At 42.5% G+C, this 19,923-nt stretch overlaps 2 protein-coding genes and 1 non-coding gene across 8 annotated transcripts in view; 2 read left to right on the forward strand and 1 right to left on the reverse strand.

The window, feature by feature from the left end:
* TRMT2A (tRNA methyltransferase 2A) overlaps positions 1-610 on the reverse strand; it is a 20,361-nt gene extending 19,751 nt beyond the window's left edge. The window contains exon 1 of one of the 3 annotated variants that reach the window (XM_075898351.1): positions 366-610. In XM_075898351.1, coding sequence (XP_075754466.1) covers positions 366-455 — 90 coding nt within the window. In that variant the 5' untranslated portion in view covers positions 456-610. Of the gene's footprint in view, positions 1-39; positions 340-365 lie in introns of those variants that run through there. The other 2 variants (XM_075898349.1, XM_075898348.1) reach the window with 2 other exon arrangements.
* Positions 609-19,380, forward strand: RANBP1 (RAN binding protein 1). 4 transcript variants are annotated; one of them, XM_075898352.1, is made up of 6 exons: positions 609-876; positions 3,088-3,224; positions 7,856-8,013; positions 9,702-9,830; positions 17,723-17,818; positions 19,043-19,380. In XM_075898352.1, exons 1-6 carry the CDS (start codon positions 862-864, stop codon positions 19,159-19,161), a joined length of 654 nt encoding a protein of 217 aa, XP_075754467.1. In that variant the 5' UTR covers positions 609-861; the 3' UTR covers positions 19,162-19,380. The 4 variants fall into 4 exon arrangements, with proteins under 4 accessions (XP_075754467.1, XP_075754468.1, XP_075754469.1 ...); XM_075898353.1 differs by having other exon boundaries at positions 19,046-19,380; XM_075898354.1 differs by having other exon boundaries at positions 17,723-17,788.
* Positions 17,928-18,054, forward strand: LOC112547680 (small nucleolar RNA SNORA77). Its single transcript, XR_003091473.1, has one exon. It is a non-coding gene; the product is annotated as a small nucleolar RNA SNORA77 (small nucleolar RNA).
* Positions 19,381-19,923: the final 543 nt, after the last annotated feature.

The following is a 19,923-nucleotide window of genomic DNA, read 5'->3' on the forward strand; positions in this document are numbered from 1 at the left end:
CAGCCATTACCCCAGGGGTGCGCCCCGTCCACCCCTTACCCGCCTCCCCGACCACAGCAGGACACCACCGCTACTCAGTGTGGCTCCTTGCTCCCTCCATGACGAGACGCGTGTCGGCTCAGGTAGTAACCCCCAACCCACCTCCTCCAGCAGCCACGGCGGGAGGCGGAGCTAAATACGGGGGGGGGGCGGGCGGGCTCTGGAGTGACGTCACCGACGTGCTAAAATGCCCGCTGGAAAAAAATGCAATTTTTCCACTGTCTCCACAAATACCGCTATATAATCCACCCATCGCACATCAGCACGCCTCCAATCGGAATAATACAAGATGACAATTATCCCCACCCCTTCTAACCATCCCCCATAGGCGCCATCTTGGGTAGAGACACAGCCATGTCGCAAAGGATGATGGGAAACAGCTTGGGACTGAGGTAAAAAGATTTAATAGGGGACATACACTAGCTACTTAGGGGCGAATTATTTTTAGAGTCGGCCCAGAATCGAGGGGTGCTGAAAGTTTTCAGCCGAGAACTCAGGACATTTCCGACACCTCGAGTGGGATCGTGGGGAAGTTGCCCGGCCGGACGCCTCGGCGACGCTGTGGCGCATTATCATTAAATATCTAATGCCACAGGCAGGGTTCGCCGTGTCGCCGATAACCAGCCGTACCGGGGTTGGGGTAAAATAGGCGTTTCCCATCAGCCTTTGCGGCAACGGCAGCGCGGGCTACGGGAATGAGATAAAAGCGGGAGGGGCGGAGGGAGCGACAAGGCAGGAAACTCATCGCCAGAGCCGCAGCGCCGGAGGGGAGAGCGACGCGAACGAGTCTCGTGCCGGAGCGGCGCCACCCCCCGTAGCCTCATGGCAGACACGAAGGTGAGGGTGCTTGAGCTTCCCTTAACCCGAGGGGCTCGGGGCAGGCAATGGAGCGGGGCGGCCTGGCGCTGAGGCGGTGGGCTAGGGCGGTCTGCGGGGGCGGATGAGCGGCCTGCAGAAGCAGATACGTGAGGAGCCCGCGGGCTGGTCGGGCGAAAGGCCCCGCTGAGCAGGGAAGTTTCGGGGATTTCTGAGGGAGCCGAGACCGAGCGAGGGGACGAGGCTGGGGGCTGAGATGGGCGAGCGGCCTTGTCTTGGCGGGAAATGGGGTCTCCCGGATAGCTCTACATCCAGCATCCCTAAATGCACGTGGGTCGGGTGTTCACCCTGCTGGGGGCTGTCCGGGCACACGTGCGCCCAACTCCCCGGGGCCGGCCCATCCCTTGTGTCCGACACAGTCAGTGACATCCCATCCCCGCCTCGCTCTGGCCGCTAGCCCTGCAGTAGCGGGGTCGGCTCTGTCTTAAGCGCGTGTTGGAGCCTCCGCAGGCTCCACATCCTGGCTTATGACTCAGGAGGTTTTGAAGGAGAATTCTCTCTCCTCCTCTTCCCCCTCCCCCCATGATATTGGCAGAGCTGGGCTAATAGCCCTGGACTCCCACGTGCTTTATGCCGTGGATGGACGGGGTTTTATCGCAGTGCTACGATTCGTCTCCTTTCGCCGCCTCTAGCATGCGCATATTGTTTGCGATTTTCTTGTGGTGCCCACAGGAAACCGAAAGTGGTGGAATAATGGGATCTGTTATCTCTGTCCTGACGCTGGTTAATCTCAGTTTTGGAGTCCATCACTTCCAAAAAAATCTATCTTATGGTCTCTCTGGGAAACAGGTTTTGATGCAGTGTACTGCAGCCATACTTCTGTGGGATACTAACTCTTTATCTTTGTATAAAGCTATACTTAAAATATAGCCAGTTATAGAGATTTTACATGCGAACTTTAAAGGAGTACTCTTAACTCTAGCATGTCTGACAGAGTACTCTTTAAATGGCATGTGTTGACAATTTGGGTTCTCTTCTAATTGATAAAACCTTTCCATTACGATAAACTAATCCTGTGTGCACCATTGTGATTGTGGGTGTTTAAAAATAAAATATTTTAAAAAACATACCACTTTTTTCAGCATTTACTTAAGGGTTACGACTAGACTGGCATGATTTTCTGCAAATGCTTTTAACGGAAAACTTTTCCGTTAAAAGCATTTGCGGAAAAGAGCGTCTAGATTGGCACGGACGCTTTTCCGCAAAAGCACTCTTTGCAGAAAAGCGTCCATGCCAATCTAGACGTGCTTTTCTGCAGAAAAGCTGAGATCTGGTCTCTTTTGTGCAAAACAAATCTGAGCTGTCTATACTCGCCCTTTTGCGCAAAAAGTACTTTTGCCCGAACGGGAGCAGCATAGTATTTCAGCAAGAAGCACTGATTTCAGACAGTAGTAAGTCAGTGTTCTTGCGGAAATTCAAGTGGCCAGTGTAGACAGCTGGCAAGTTTTTCCACAAAAGCAACTTTATTTGAATAGGGGCAGGCCCTGCACAGGGAGCTGCTTCAGCCCCTCCCAGTTAAGGGTGAAGATTACTGGTTCTAGTTAGCTATTTACAACTCTTGTGGATCCTGCTGAAATGCCATAATAAAAGTTCCTTGGTATTACAGCTGCATGTGTAAGGGCAATTTTTAGTATCCACTAGGGATGTAAAATTGGCTAAATAGACAAATGCATTGTTTAACTGATTATGCGGGGCCTGCAGCAAGATCCACTCAGCCAGTTAGTGCACTATATTCTGATGTGCACTAGAACTTACACCTCAGCTGGTGTGCCTAAAAGGAGGAGAGTGGTGGGGGCATACTCTGTAGGCAGCGCTTTGCCACCCTGTCTGTGGTGGGCCCCCTAGGGCTGGAGTACCCCCTGCCCATAGCAAGCAGGGAACTGCTTCAGCCTCTCCCTGGTTAACTGGAACCAATAAGCATCACTTGTTACGGGTGATGCTTGCTGCTTAATCTTTCATATCCCTACTTAATACTGCATATTAAAGGCTAAATAAGATTTAGATGTGTGTTCAGACTCTGATGTACTGTTTACACTACCAAAGTGTAAACAGTACATCATGTACTTAGAACATGTGAAGTTGCCAAAGGTATTTAGAATGTCAAATACAGGTGTAGCTACCATACAACTGTTCTTATAATTGCATTATTGCAATTGAGCATTCTTTTCACAGGAAACACATGAGGAACATGACACTTTAACTGAAAATGCAGATGATTCAAACCATGATCCTCAATTTGAGCCTATAGTTTCCCTTCCTGAGCAAGAAATCAAGACCCTTGAGGAGGATGAGGAAGAACTCTTTAAGATGTAAGTAGGATGGCACTGGGTGTGTATCTAAACACTAGTTGCTTTTACACTTTAAAAAACATTAATAAGCGATAGGAAGGTAGCCTACTGCAAAGCACCAAGCAGGGGTTACTGGTCTAATTCAATATAGTTCTAGAAGACATCATATTTTCTTTCTAATGTCTCTGAAATGTCTGTCCAATGTAACATGATGAAATCTTGAGTCATTAATAACATTGGAAAAGTTTGGATTAGAAAATATCTGTTAACTTGTGTAAAAAATCTTGGGTCTAAAGATGTGTAACTATCACAAAGTAGGGTTTTCCTCTTTTTAAAGCTACCACATCTTAAGTGTATGGGTCTTTATGACTCTTCCCCACCCCACCAGTAGAAACTGTCTGCTTACTAATTGACTCAATATTTTATAGACTGGAGGAGTAAATGCCCCAGCCCTTTTAACTGTTCCATGATTCCCTTCTGTCACCATCTGGAGCAGTCAGAGAAACAACCTCTTACTCCTTCCACTGTTTTAACAAGCATCAAATTCTAGTAATTATGACTAGAAAACTGGACAAACTGACTTAATCTGAAAAGTTTAAATTTTGTAGAATGCCTTGAACTTCTTCTAAGGTGACATGTACGTACCATAAGAGCTAATTCCTCATGCTCTGTGATTCTCCCACTTCAAATTGCCCAAAAGCATTTTGTGCCTAAGTCAGATGGCCAGAAGTAATCCTTTTCGAATGATCTGTTCCAGAGTGTACTCTTGTAAGACTCTAACACATGGTTCTATGAGGACATGTACAAAAACTGACCAGCATGAATAGTGTGGTCATTAAGCTTTTCTCTGATGCATGTTCTCAGAGTGAAAGAAGCCATTGTTGGACAACTCCTAAAGAAACACTGAAATAGGTTCTGCTGTCTAAGGATCAGAGGGTACTTTAATAGTTTAGGAAAGTCCCTTTAAGGTGCCAGCAAGTCAGTTGAAACAGAAGACAGAACTATGTAGCACTTAACCATCTTGTTAGTCTTTAAAGTGCTACATAGTTCTCTCTTGTTTCAGCTAGACCAGACTAACATGGCTGCATCTCTATCACTATTCAGCAATTCAAATGGTTATATAGCAAATAAGTGACTTGACAAGAAATTGCTGACACCTGCCTGAACAACAGTGCTTTGGGCTCTTCTGAATTCTAGGCCATGTCTTCAGTCTGTGGAATATCGATGCTGCTGTGACCGATCTTTCAGAGTTCAATTTAGTGAGTATAAGATTCACTAAATCAAATTTGGTGGGCATTCCCACCAGCATCCAGTACTCCTGTTCTTTCCAGAAGAAAGGGAGGGTTACAGAAGCATTTGCTCCATCAGTCTCCCACTATAGGGATGCCACCAAGCTAAGCTTAAGGTAAGCCAACTCCAGCTGTGTATTCTGTGTACCTGGAGTTGCATGTCTTAAGCTGCACTACCAGGTCTAGTGCGGACCTGACCTGGCCTTATGGTTTCAAAAATCTGGATATGTTGAATCCATGTAGGTCCACACCAGGATGCATGTGAAAGTGACCCAGCTGAAGCATTGGATTCAACCTTATCTCAGGGCTTGGTAGTGGATGTGATGGAGCAGGTTTTTCAGATTCTAACTCCTGGCTACTTCCTTTAGATGCTGTTAGTATAAAGTGAAAACTTCACAACTGTGAATGCAGCTTGGCTCCAGAGGCCCCAACTGTCTTGGTTCACATAAACATTGTCATACTTAAAGGTTTTTCAAGTCACAACTTCACTAATATAAGAGAAATACTATAGTCATTTCCATTAGCTCTGTGGACTACCTGTTCAGATAGGTCAGTGCCTAAGTTTGCTATGGGCAGCTGCCTGTTTAACCCCTGTACACCTGCTCAGGACCATGCCAAGAAGAGGCTTACCAAGCCCTGGACTTGTTGTGGCCAGGGGAGAGGTGCCCTGACTAACACTGCTCTGTTGGAGCTGTTACAGCCATGGAAAAGAGCCTCTCACTTGGCTTCAAGTTGTTGAAGTGAGAGGTATGGGGTATTCCTCTTTCAGGAATAACCTGCATCTCAAACACAATCACCTTCACTCTTTCTGCTCCTGGACCCCAGAGCCCACATTCCCAGCTGGAACCCTTACTCCCCAGCTCTGAGCTCCTTACCACATTCCAAGACCTGTGGACTTACCCCTGCCCCACACACCTTGTGTAGAATGTTTTGTTTCATGCAGCATTGAGTTTTTTATATAAACCAATATGGACCTAAATTAGTGGGAACACTCGTCACCCCTCCCTAAGCTCTCCCACCTTTGACGGGGAGGAGTGCTGACAAGTGAAGTGCAAAAAACCTCACTGGCCTGCCTCCCCTTCCCTGAATGAGAAGGGCGGGGGAGGGGGAAGCTCTCCAGATGTTGCTCCCCTTGTGCTCCAGCCTGAAGGGGAGGAAGGTGCTGAGTGTTGCATCTTCCCTCCTGTAGCAGATTAACTCTTCCTGAGGCCAGTAGATTGGGGGGGGGGGGAGGTTCTAAGGGGCCTCAGAAATTAGGGGTTCAGTGTGTGGGAGAGGTGTGCAGTAGGAGTATCTATAAGGGAGGGTGCAGGAGCAGGCAGGTAATGGGGCTGGATTGAGGTAAGCGATGGGATGTAGATTCCCCATCCCTACTCTACACTAAGGCTGCGTCTACACTGCAGGCTTTTTGTGCAAGAACAGGTGTTGCACGCGCATTCTCGTGCAAGTAAATTTACAGTACAGCATCGAAAAACAGGGCCTCTTCCAGAAGAGTTATTTCTCTCCCCAGGAGGAATAAGCCCTTTTGTGCAAGAGCTCTTCCAGAAAAGGCAGTGTAGACAGGCAACATGAATTTCTTGCACAAGAAACCCCCTATGTTTAAAATGGCCATCAGAGCTTTCTTGCACAAGAACATCCACACTGCCATGGACGCCCTTGCGCAAAAGCACATCTTTTGCACAAAAGCACATAGTAGTGTGAACCGCACTCTTGTGGAAGACATTTTGCACAAGAACTCTTCCACAAAACAGTTCTTGCGCAAGAAGCCTGCAGTGTAGACATAGCCTAAGGGTTTGTGGAGGCAGTGTTTTGAAGAGGAAAACGGATTTTGGTGGTGTGGGTTTTTTTTTTTTGGTGGGGGGTTTTGGTAAGTAACTTTCTCTCCCAAAAGGTGTATTGCCTCTGCAGAGCAATGCTGAGTCTCCCTTTTCTCTGTGTTGGAGAATAACTACAAATTGAGATTGAGAAGCATTTATTCCTTGGATGTATAAAACATTGGGATCCAGCCACTTATGCACTCCTGTTAATTGGCAAACATTGCCCATTGATCTAAAAGATTAGTGAGGTAATCTAGTTTTGCTCAGCTTTAGTGTTAGGAGGATGATTTGGCTAGATAAAAGTGTAGTATTTCGACACTGCAAATTTCCAGTCTTAAACAAGATATGCTCTTTGGTCAGAAAAGCAGAATACTTTAAGAATTTTGTAAACTAGTGTGCTTTTTTCCAATAAGGTATCAGTCCTGTAGCCCTCGTAAAAGGGCAGAGAAATCTCAGTTTTCAAGGTAGAGGGAAGAAAGCCCTGAAGTCTAAATGCAAGAGTAGTAAAACAGAACTAAGTTTGAATGCAAAGCATTTAAATTCAGATATTGGATTGGAAAACACCCTCCTACATGGAACTGTTGGTGATATTAGAGTTTACTCCTGAGGCAGTTCTGCACTAAACTTACAGTACTGTGAGCAGAATTTAAAATTCATATAAAATCACAAAATATGATCACACTATTTTGAATAATTTTGATAATTTTTTTCAAAATACTCGACAGCAAATAACTGAATTGAATACTACATTATTTTGACAAAATATGCAGAATAAAAAGCTTTGCCATACAGTTAACTTTAGGTATAGAATTACCTTGACTACTAGGATTCTGTTTGATAGTTTCAGTGTGAACAGCTTGGGGGTTGGGTCTAGATCAGGGGTGATCTGGATATAAAGACCTAAGGGAAGGGAGCATAGTCTGGATGCAGAGAGAATAGGACTCTGTTAGGGAGTGCAAGTGACGGTGGTTAGAACTGGGGAGGGAGGCTAGAGTGGGGTTTGGTGGGGTGGGGGTAAGGTTTGATGGTGGGAGGGGTTTCCAGTGCAGGAGAGGTTTTGTGGAGAGAGTGCTTTTGAAAGGGAAGCAGCTCCCCCACTTTCTCAGCTATGATAGTAAGTCAATGCATGTGTGGAATTTCATTGTATTCCAGATATACACAAAAATAACCCTCTAACTGAAATTCATGCCCCCCTATGATTAAATATACAAATTAACAAATTCAATTTTTGGTGGAATAAATTCAGTGCTAATATAGTTTTGAAATTCTACATGAATGTTTTCAGCAAAACGTTTGTAGGCAGTGAAGTTCCTTAATGACTTCATTCAGACAGTATTCAGTCATGAACTAATCTGTTGTCTACTGATAGCATGGTGTTTAGTTCACCTGCATAACACGTCATCTTATACCATTATTAGTTGCTGAGGACTCTGGACATATTTCCTCTCAACATTCCACTAAGCTTTTAACTTATATCTGAGGGACCTTTTACTTTAAGAGTCTGCAGGCAAGAACAAACCACACTAATTTCTTGTTCTTTCTCAAGGAGAGCCAAGCTGTTCCGGTTTGCTTCAGAGAATGATCTGCCGGAATGGAAAGAGCGAGGCACTGGAGATGTGAAACTCTTAAAACACAAGGAGAAAGGAACCATTCGCCTCCTTATGAGAAGAGACAAGACCTTAAAAATATGTGCAAATCATTATAGTATGTTTCATTACTTAATGTAACTTCCCTTTGCTCAATTTTTTTGTGTGCAACGTGCATATCAAGTCTTATAAGATTTGTGCATATTTTGTTTACGCTTAATATTGGAAGAATGTTCTAGCAGCAGCAAATAGACAGGTGCATCCAGTTTGATGCCTGTTTTACTTATTAACTGCACAGTTCCATAATACAAGTTATTTTGATGCCATATATACCTAGTGTAACAAAGCCTCTTCAGATGTTTATCCATTTTCAAGATCATTGGAATGTGTAGTGTGAAAGTTCTGCAGAGCCTCAAATTTAATGTGGAATACAGTTCTTCCACTGAAACGGTTTAAATGGCTAAAAGGATTGTCTGCACATAAGTAGAGGGGGGGAAAAGTGTGAACCGAAATCAGACGTGGACAGTTTACTGAAGAGATGTTTGAAGCAACTGAAAAGTATAATTGAAAATGGCATTTTAATATTCTCCTACAAACACTACCTTTTTGTGTAGAAGACTTTTATCTTTAGAGTTGGCATTGCAGAGTGCATACTGACTTCATAAGATGTTCAAAATGATATCCAGGCCTCTTTGCCAAATGCATTTACAATACACAGTAGACTTCTGATAATCCGGAACCTTTTGGACCTAGGTGGTGTCGGATTATCAGATTTGCCAGAGAATCGGGAGGTCCAGTACAGCTGCACGGCTTAACACCTGGCCAGGACACAATCTCTCTTCCCCCCCCCCCCCCCCTTCCTCTTCGTGTTTCCTCCTCCCTGCTGTAATCTGATCCTTCTCCCCCAACCCTCCCCTTTCCCCTTCCCTGAAGCAAAACCACCTTCTCCATACTGTAACACGGTCCCATTCCTCCCGCCTCCCCCAACCTTATGCTCTGTCTGGTTACAGCCAGCATATGTGCTGAGTGGCAGGCTTTTTAATCAGCTGGCCAAGAGTGCTTGGCATTTTGATGCTGGAGTATGGGGAGTGCCGAACAGTTGGATGCTGGACTATCATTTTTACTATAGATGGTATAGCATCTGGTGTATGTTTTTTGTTTGTCTAAGGACTCAGCATTTAAAAGATGAACAAAAACTTGAACTATGGCTTCATCAAGTTTGTGGCTTCCTGCTGAAACTATAGTTTTTCTAGTTTTAGAGCATTTGATCCAGAAAAGGGTAAACAAGGGAGTTAAAGCAATGGCTCTCTGAATATTTGTAGAGTTTGTCATTGCAGGATATAAAGGAAGAAGGGAGAAATTGCTTAAGTGAATAATCTCAGGAAGGCTCTGTCTAAAATTCAAAAGATTATCAGGAAGATTTACAACTTATTTGGGTGTTCTTGAAGCATCTGTATTGACCACCATCAAAATACTTTAAGACCATTGACCTTTCAATAGGGGAACTTACTCTAAAATGAGATTAATTTGGAGCTGACTCTCTTTATAGTTTAATAAGTGTGTAATTAGCACACTGGCAGTATTTGCTTCCCATAGCAGATTGTTCTAAAATGTGAGAGAACAGTATGTATATCATCCCTTCCCCCATGCACAATAGTGAGAAATAACTTTGAATTGCAGTTACCTGTGAGGTATAAGATGTTTGGTGTCTGAAGAGCAACTTTCAGTCTTTGTGGGGCTTTAGTCAGAATACATTTCAAAATGTAAATTGCAGATAGGACTAATCAGTCCTTTTTTTCTTTGTAGTTACACCATTAATGGAGTTGAAGCCAAATGCTGGAAGTGACCGGGCATGGGTCTGGAACACGCATGCTGATTTTGCAGATGAAAGTCCTAAGCCTGAACTTCTGGCAATCCGCTTTCTAAATGCAGAAAGTAAGTGAAGGCACAAGATTGTTTTCTTCTGATAGGGCTCGTCTACACTGGCCCCTTTTCCGGAAGGGGCATGTAAATTTCACCAGTCGTCGTAGGGAAATCCGCGGGGGATTTAAATATCCCCCGCGGCATTTAAATAAAAATGTCCGCCGCTTTTTTCCGGCTTTTAAAAAAGCCGGAAAAGAGCGTCTACACTGGCCCCGATCCTCCGGAAAAAGCGCCCTTTTCCGGAGGCTCTTATTCCTACTAGGAATAAGAGCCTCCGGAAAAGGGTGCTTTTTCCGGAGGATCGGGGCCAGTGTAGACGCTCTTTTCCGGCTTTTTTAAAAGCCGGAAAAAAGCGGCGGACATTTTTATTTAAATGCCGCGGGGGATATTTAAATCCCCCGCGGATTTCCCTACGACGACTCATGAAATTTACATGCCCCTTCCGGAAAAGGGGCCAGTGTAGACGTAGCCATAGTGTATATATGTACCTTAAGCAGTAACCTTGGGTCATTTAGTATGTACAGTAGTAAATGTGAAATTAGGTATGACTAACTTTTTTGTAAGTTCCAATGGTAGAAAAGAATAAACACTTCCTGTATTTTAAAGGATTATTCCACTGGCTATAAGCACTCAAAATGGGCTGAGAGAGTGCCTATAAAGACTGTCCCTTCTAAGTACTGCATTAGAATTAATTAAATGCATCTAGGTAACTAGTAATGCTCAGAACATGTAGATAAATGGAGCTGTTATGCTTCACTTTCCGTCTAACATCATCTTTAGCACTAACTTCTTTTGCCTCTAAGTGTGACACTCTTTTCAAGAGTGCTTGTTAATGTTCCCAGATTTAATGCAGTAAAATTCTAGAATGTCAACCAAATGTATTCACTTTACTTTCACTAATGAATTTGACTTCATATCTTAATGAAGATTAAATTTGTGGCGTTACAAATATTGTATGGAAATTATCCTCTTTCACTGAGTCTTATTCAGTCTAATCTCCCTGTGACACTTATACTTGACTGCTACACTGAAAAAGTATTTGGTATTCCTGTCCACTTGCCTCTTCCTTCTAATAGTGGGTATTTCATTTGATAACTGGAGTAGAGTAATCCTAACAATCAGACAACTGGGATGGGCAAGAGGCTTCCAGTATGCTGGATGCAGCCCGCTAAGCCACTCGATCCAGTCCATGGCCACCTCACTGGAACCCTAGGCAGAGATCAGTTCATGTTTTAAAAAGCTAGCAGTTTTACAGACAGCTGAGGAGAAAGAAGGGAGACTTCTGATGCTATTCCTGCTCCCAGCAAAATCTCTTAGCTTCCATTTGCCACTCTGTTTCTAGCCAAAAGTAGCCAAGAAATTTTGCTGGGAGCCGGGGCAGTGTAGGAAGCCTTCCCCCCCCTCCCTTCCAGAACAGAGCCACATGAAGCACAAGCAGCCTGCAGCAGTCAGGCTGCCTCAGGTAAGCACTTCCCAGCTAGAGCCTACCGCTGGCACTCCAGCCCCTCTTCCCCAATCCTCTGATCCCCATCAACATACCCCAGTCTCTTGCCCTAGATCATAATCCCCTTCTACCTTAGGTTACAACCCCAACTCTTGTACCCTATCCACCTGCCCTAGGTCACATCTACCGCCTACACCTAAATTCCCTCCCAGACTCGATTCTCCCTCCTGCTCCCTACTCCAAGCTCCCTTCTGCACCAACCTCCATTCCAGACTGTCCTCCCCCTCCCCCCCATTAATATCCTGGAAGAGTGCAGCCCTCAACCATTTTCCAAAATCTTGGAGTGGCCCCTCAGCAAAAATTATTTCCCACCCCTGACCGAACTTGGACAATAGGGTGTAGTAAATCTTTGGATTGTTATTGTATGGTATAACCTTCTCAGTTACAGTAGTGTGACCAATCAGAGTACAAGATTCTGGTTGTGTTCTTTCATGTTGATGAAAAGCTTTGAGCACTGTGGAGGAATTCCACTCCTGTTCAAGGGTGTGTTTCATATCTGTAGTGAAGACTTGCCTTTTTCTGCCATCTATCTGTTCAAAATATCAAACTAAATTGACTACTCTATAGCCTCTAGGTGACTTAGGAGAATAGATGCCAGTTGTAGAGAATTGGAGGTGAAATTATTTGTCTGGTAATGCTTGAGAATTCCAGCTAGGAGTGATTAGGGACCATACAGACATAGAATGGAAGCAACTTTGCCATGGATATCTTACAAAATGACAAATTGTAGTGGTTTTGCCTGGCACATCCCTATTTGGAATGCCTGACTGTGTTCACTCCTAAATAGAAAATACAAAGACTGAGAGAATGAGTGTTCGTAAACATGGCTACTACACTTCTTCCCTTGCCACCATACCCCCTTAGGCTATATCTAAACTGCATTTTTTTCGCCCCAGAAGGGTACGCAAATTTAAAACCACAATTTGCATATCTTTTTCCACTGTTTTTTTTCGGAAGAGGCTTTTTCCGACATTGGGCCCATTCGCACAGGGCCAAAGTCAGAAACCTCTTTAGGAAGATCACTCATTCCTGAATGAGGAATACAGGGATGCCAAACATGCCTGCTTTTTTGGAAACTTCTGAAAAAGCAGATGCATTCCCTGGATGAGGCTGTGTGGGTGTAGTTTTTTGTTTGGTTTTGTTTTCTCACTCCAGGATACATCTGACATCGCAGAAACTCTGCGGTCTACACATAGCCTTAGATGATGAAGACAGCTAGTGAACTGCTGTCCTGGGGCTTCTATAACATCTTACAGTTGTGTATCAGGCATACAGAGAACACTGATTGCACAACTAGCTTAATCTGGCTGTTTCAACTCCTAAGGGTCACTCTTGGAATGGGTGATGTACTGCAACTCTTCTCATTTGACCGTAAGCAGTTCATGCAGCAAAAAGGGTGTCAGTCACACACTACTTCTGGCTGCTTATTGTGAATTGTAGATAGCTATCAGGGTGTATTGATTTAAATCAAGTTACCAAAAAACTATGACTATTTAGAGTATGCTTAATTTTGGAGGAAGCCCCATTGAACCCACTTTCTGGCTTAAGAAAACGAGTATAGGATGGAGTTCTCTTGGAAAAGCTGAGTTTTATGCTGAAGTAAAATAGGGAATAGACTTGTGACATCATGGCCACCGACCATAAGGGTGGTGGCTCAAAATAAGGAGCATGGATTATATCAAAAAATAAAAGGACACTCGGTGGCAACTCCAGACTTCTTACTGCAGTGTTCTGTACTGTGTACTTGGACGATAAATTCTAAATCAAGAAATTCTAAATTAAATAAGCCATAAGGATTAGCCAAGCTAAACCTCTTCTCTAGCAGCAGCCAACACAGCAAATGGCTTGGGAATTTACTTATACTAAATGGTATAGAGCGGTGGTTCCCAAACTTTTTGGAATTATGCCCCCTTTTGACTTGAGACCCTCACACTACCTTCCTCCCCCCCCCCCCCCCGAAAAAAAAAAATAGCAGCAAAGTTTCCCTTTTAAGAGCAGAGCAGGCATTGCACTTTTAAGTTGGCTGTTTTGAAGTCTGACCGGGATGTTTTTTTTTTAAACCAGACATACTGGGCTCTTTCTTTGGGGGAGGGGGTTGCTTTGTGCCCCCCTAGAATCTCTTCATGCCCCCCCGAGAGGCATGCCCCCCAGTTTGAGAACCTATACTACATAATTCACTTTGCAATGCTTCATTCAGGTTACTAGCCAGACCCAATCAATCATACTCATATCTTCATCTACATTTTACCCCAGTAAGCAACTTTCCTTATGATTCATTCTTGCAACTGAGCCTGATGTCTTGCACTGCTTACACTTAACACATTTTCCTTTGTTTACTTTGGGAATATTTTGAAGAAATTTGTGGCCTCAAAGGATATCTATTACATCCAGAAGCTGTGGCAGTTGTGGGAGAATATAGGAAGCTGTGTGCATGCTGAATAACATTTTCCCTTTTTCTTCTCAATTATTTCCATCCTTTCTATATATTCACTGTTTTTGACTGTCCTGCTTGTAAAGATCCACCAACACAAGCACAGAGCAAAAATAATCCTATTCAACTTGTGTCTGTACACATGTTACTTATTAGTCTGAGAAATAAATTGAAAGTCCAGAACTTTCAAGAAGCAAGAGCTAATAGTTTGGATGGACTAGAGTTATTAATTCATTTTTGAGACTGTAAATAGATCTATATCATGTTTTGTGACTAACTTTTTAAATGATAAACTTAGTATTGATTTGAAACTCCAATTCAATTGTAAATTGATTTTTATCCAGGTTGGATTGCATGCTAATATCCCTATTCCAGAGTTAGCATTTTCATTTACCACTGTCTTACCTTCTGCCTAACGTGCCAAACTAGAAGTTTTCATTTAGCTATCAGCATTTTCCATAGCAGTTAGGACCTTGTGACCGATCCAGGAGGAACTTAAAGCATGATGTAAAAGTAGGCTATGTATTAACACGCTGGCAAAAAATGTTTTCCTTTTCTAACGTGATTTTATCTTAGACAAACTTACTGAAACAACCTTCAATTTAAACCCTTAAATCCCCTACAAAAATATGCATGAAAGCTTAGAAATGAGATTTTAACATTCTCTTTGAGTTGGGAGTGAAAGAGGGCTTTCATTGTTTCCTTTATACACTGCCTTGCATTAGCAGATGAGGCTAGAAAGCAGACTTAGTGGATTTTAAATTCTGGTTCTGCCAAATGGTGTCACTATGCAAGATGAACTCCCTTTCAAAGAGGTGCACACTCCCAAGAGTCTAAAATATCCAGTCTCTTAACATGCAATTTCCAGTGGTACAATAGTGACCTCAAGTGGCCAGTCAGCCCATATTGAGAATCCTTAAATTATTCTTTCTAGTTCTTTTTGGCAGTGACTTGACTATCATTAGTGGCCTCTCAGATTATTTCAGTTAGGAGGACTTGGAGGAATGTTTGTTTAATTGAACTGATTGATAGCCAATATCAATTTCTGTATTTAAAATGGAACTGCTCAAAACACTTCAACCTACATGATTGGTTCTGAAGTATGCTGTCTTCAAAAGAATTCTCAAGTTACAGCAAACGAGCCATGATGCCTCATCGCCATTGTGTGTGGGAGTGGTGCTTCTGTGTTTAACACAAAGTACTATATAGTTTGCTCATGAAGTTTAGATTTTTCAGCTCTAGAAACAAACTTTCCCTTCAGGTGCAGTGTAAGCAGTGGTGGTGCAAACTCTCCTTTCCTCTGGAGATGGTTCCACCAGAATACAGCTAGATGTGAGAAAATAAGTGTCCGTGGTCCTTTCAGTCCTTGGCCCTTTAGACTGTAAATGAGTGTGTGGTACATAAGAACGGCCGTACTGGATCAGACCAAAGGTCCTACTAGCCCAGTATCCTGTCTGCCGATAGTGGCCAGCACCGGGTGGACTGAAGACAATGATCAAGCGATTTGTCTCCTGCCATCCCTCTCCAGCCTCTGACAGACAGAGGCCAAGGACACCATTTTATCCCCTGGCTAATAGCCTTTTATGGACCTAACTTGCATGAAATTATCTAGCTTCTCTTTAAACTCTATTATAGTCCTAGCCTTCACACCCTCCTCTGGCAAGGAGTTCCACAGGTTGACTACACGCTGTGTGAAGAACTTTTATTAGTTTTAAACCTGCTCCCCATTAATTTCATTTGGTGTCCTCTAGTTCTTCTATTTAGGGAACTAATAAATAACTTTTCTTTATCAGCCCTCTCCACACCACTCATGATTTTATATACTTCTATCATATCACCCTTCAGTCTCCTCTTTTCTAAACTGAAAAGTCCCAGTCGCTTTAACCTCTCCTCATATGGGACCTGTTCCAAACCCCTAATCATTTTAGTTGCCCTTTTCTGAACCCTTTCCAAGGCCTCTAAGTTGGGCCTCTATTACGGTGTCTTTAAAAAGTTTCCATGCAGCTTTCAGGGATTTGGCTCTAGTCACTGTGCCTCTTAATTTCTGTTTAACTAACCTTCTCATTTTTGTGTAATTCCCCTTTTTGAAATTAAATGCCAGGGTGCTGGACTGCTGAGGGGTTCTTCCCACCACAGGAATGTTGAATGTTATTATATTATGGTCACTATTCCCAAGCGGTCCTGTAACGGTTGTATCCTGGACCTGATCCTGCACTCCACTCAGCACTAAATCGAGAATTGCCTCTCCCCTTGTGGGTTCCTGCACCAGCTGCTCCAAGAAGCAGTCATTTAAGCCATTGAGAAATTTTATCTCCACTTCTCTTCCTGAGGTGACATGTATCCAGTCAATATGGGGGTAATTAAAATCCCCCATTATTATAGAGTTCTTTATTTTGGTAGCCTCTCTAATCTCCCTCAGCATTTCAATGTCAGTATCTCTGTCCTGGTCAGGTGGTCAGTAATATATCCCTACTGCTAATTTCTTATTATTGGAGCATGGAATAACTATCTATAGCGTTTCTGTTGAACATGATGATTCACTTAATGTAGAATCAAATGAAATAAAAATATTATCTTTCACATACAGTGCCACTCCGCCACCCACCCGGCCTGCTCTATCCTTTCTATAGATTTTTATATCCCGGTATGATTGTGTCCTACAGATTTTCCTCATTCCACCAGGTTTCAGTGATGCCTATTATGTCAATCTCCTCCTTTAATGCGAGGTACTCTAGTTCACCCATCTTATTAGTCAGACTCCTAGCATTTGTGAACAAGCACTTTAAAAGTTTGCCACTGCTTATTTGTCTGCCCTTCCCTGATGCATTGGATTCCTTTGTATGCAGTTGTTTGTCTGCTCTGGCCCATGGTTTGCCCTCTCCCCTCCTCTTTCTGACTAAGCTTAGAGAATCTCTTATCAATGGATTCTCCTCTAAGAGAAGTCTCCCTCCGATTCACGTGCATCTCCGCACCAATCGGCTTTCCCCTATCTCTTAATTTAAAAACTGCTCTACGGCCTTTTTAATGTTTAGTGCCAGCAGTCTGGTTCCACCCTGGTTTAGGTGGAGCCCATCCTTCCTGTATCGGCTCCCCCTCTCCCAAAAGTGTCCCCAGCTCCTTAAGAGCACTGGGGCTTTCAGACTGGAGGTGGGACAGTACTACAGTGTCCCGGAAAGTCTCATCAACATAGCTCTCTACCTCCCTTAGCTCCTCCAGTTCAGCCACCCTGGCCTCCAAAGCCCGAACTCTGTCTGAGGGTCAGGAGCTCCTTGCAACGGGTGCACACATATGCCACCCGCCCACAGGGCAGGTAATCATACATGTTACACTTGACACAATAAACAGGATAGCCCCCACTCTGCTTCTGGGCTTCTATCTGCATTTTTCTAATGAATAAATTTAAGTATAAACTGATTCTTTTTAAACCTCTGGAGTATAGATTATTCTAAGAGTTATGTTTTAAAGAAGGTCAGAAGTCACTAGTGCCCTCTAACCTCCCCCTCTAAACGCCCTCTCCAAACTCTCCTGTTAGCTGTTCCTGGTCACTGAGTCACAGGCTTATATAGCTCTGGTAGCTCCTCCCCCTGACTGAGGCTCAGCCAATTAACAGAGGCTTCTAGATTTCAAACCTTTGATGTGAATGTAGCGAAGATATGGATAGAAGTTCAGCTAGCATAAAAGGTGCTTTGTGGCAGAAGCTTAAGATGCAAATTTTGCAGGAAATCCACTAAAAGGTGCAATGTCTTGCTTTTCTTTGGAGAGAATTTAAAAGAAAAATTGAAGCCCAGATACATAAGGTTACTTGAAATAAGTTAAAATCCACTATTTGTATATTTCTAGACACAAGGCAGTCAAACAAGCCAAAATGAGTTTTTCAGGATAAATGTCTGAAAGCAAATAGATCTAAAGAATAGAGGTATTGTAAGTAATTTAATTAAGATAAAGAAACACTTTATTTCCTTCAAACAGATGCACAGAAATTTAAAGTGAAATTTGAAGAGTGTCGGAAGGAAGTAGAAAAGAAAGCCAAGAAGGGTAAGATGTTAATATCCTCTTTGAATTTAGGTTAGTACACCATCTTTTTTTTTTCTCTCCTTTTCTAAGTTTCTAATGCCAATGGGTTGGGATAAGGGAATATCTTTAGGTTCCTCGTGGTAGTATTTGATACCTCTTGGCAGACTCACTCTGTGCCTGACTGCAATCTTCAGTCAAGGGACTTTTTCAGTCTGCTAGAGTAATGGTCCAGGGTGTTGAGAACTCTTCTTTCCTTGTAGAAGACTTGCAGTTCTTGGAACATAATTTTTAGGGCAGGTATTCTAAAAGGGCTTTTCATTGTTACCATATGTAGTATGCATCTTTTGCATAAACAACTTTGCCATACTGATATTTATCATCTTGTACTCCACAAATACCCAATTACATTTTTAAACTAACGTTTGAAACCTGGTTCACTTTTGTTTAAATGGTAAAGCTATTATCAATTTGATGCTTCTGACATCCAACACCTAATTAGAGGACTTGTGAACAACTACTTTCAATTCCATACAGATTAAAAATGTAGAAGGAAATCTGACCTTTATCTACTAAAGAAGTAAAGTGTGGATTCCTATTGACCTGCAGTTCACACGCTTCAGGAAATGTGTGACGGAGGCAGTGCCGGACACCAAATTCCTTTGCAAATTGTAGCCTTAGTTAAGTCTCACTTAAGCAAAGATTTTTGGAATGGAGGGGTAGAGTTTAGTGACTTGAATTTCAAATATTATCCTTGATTCTAATACCGAGTTATCTAAGGAGGTGGAAACTGTATAGAACCAGCACATCATTATACAAGATATGTCTTGTCAGTAGTTCCTGTGTATCAACTAAAGAACTATTTGAGGACACTGAGGGTGCATCTAGACTGCACTTGGAGCTCAAAATAAGCTACACAACTTGAACTACTCAAACTGCAGAGCTTATTTCAAGTTAACTTCAAAATAGTTCATTTTAAAATTTGGTGCTGTTTACACAGCACTTATTTTGAAATAAATCAGTAGTTCAAACTGCCCTTATTCCTTGTGGAATGAGGTTTACAGGGACCTCAGACTAGCAAGCCTGTTTTGAAATAACAGCTACTCTGTCTTGAGCATGCCTATTTCCAGATACCAGAGACCTACCCAAATAGTGCTGTCATCCTTCTCCTTTCTAAAGCAGGTGTGCTATTTCTTTAGTAAAAGGAGTTAACAGTTTTCCCATTGCTAATTAAATTTACCATACTGTGTGTAACTTTTTTCTTCAAAAATCTCTTAGCAGGCAAAGAGAAAAATGATGACACAGTTGCTGAAAAATTAGAAGCGCTTTCTTTAAAAGAAGAGAGCAAAAAAGCTGAGGAAAGAAGAGATCAAGGAAAAACTGAAGAAAAGCAATAAAGTCATATAGCACTTCACGTCTTTTCCTTTTTTTTTCTAATTTTTACGAGGGACTCTTAAACTGAATTCCAACATTTGGGTTGTCTTTTTCTAAGATTTTGCCCTTTTGAAAATTCCCAAAAATCCATTCCCCAATCATAAATGTACTGTGCTAACTTTTCCATAGTGGAAACACTTATTTATAGTCATCCAAAAGTGAATAAAGCAAATTTGAAATAGCATCAGAACAGGACTGAATTTTTTCTATATACTTTAAACACTTGTTGTTTTAATTCTTCCGCTTGGTATTTATGTATTTGAGAGTGTGTGTATCTTTGTGTGATGAGATTAGATTATATCAAATGCCTTTATCCCTTCCTGTTATAAAATTATGCAGATGTTTCTTTATGGTATGTTACACTGACTTAAGCCTCTTGCACTAGTGTTTTTTGTTTGCTACTTGAGGATTGTTCCTGCTTGACAGTATTCATAAACATGTTTTGCAGACCACTATACCTATTGATTCCTACTAAGCTATAGGGCCACAGAATTCTAGATAGAATTTACCAGTGCAGTTGTGCTAGTACTATTGCATGATGGCCTCTAATGGCAGGTAGTAGTGGAAAAACACATTATTTGAACTAGTATTGGGTGTAACTTAACAGTAGGATTTTTTCATTACAAAAGGGTAAGCAGGAAATCAAGTCTTAATGACTTTCAAAAGCTGTTAACCATTTTAAAGGAGCAAGAGTGCTGTTTATGTGGTTTTTCTAAGCCTGCTTA

Source organism: Pelodiscus sinensis, chromosome 15, assembly GCF_049634645.1.
Source record: "Pelodiscus sinensis isolate JC-2024 chromosome 15, ASM4963464v1, whole genome shotgun sequence".
NCBI classification, from domain to species: domain Eukaryota; kingdom Metazoa; phylum Chordata; order Testudines; family Trionychidae; genus Pelodiscus; species Pelodiscus sinensis.

Coding starts and splice junctions, on each gene's coding strand:
- RANBP1 (XM_075898352.1), top strand. Junction 3,225..7,855: donor GAGGAAGAACTCTTTAAGAT/GTAAGTAGGATG, acceptor TTCTTTCTCAAG/GAGAGCCAAGCTGTTCCGGT. Junction 17,819..19,042: donor AATATCCTCTTTGAATTTAG/GTTAGTACACCA, acceptor AAAATCTCTTAG/CAGGCAAAGAGAAAAATGAT.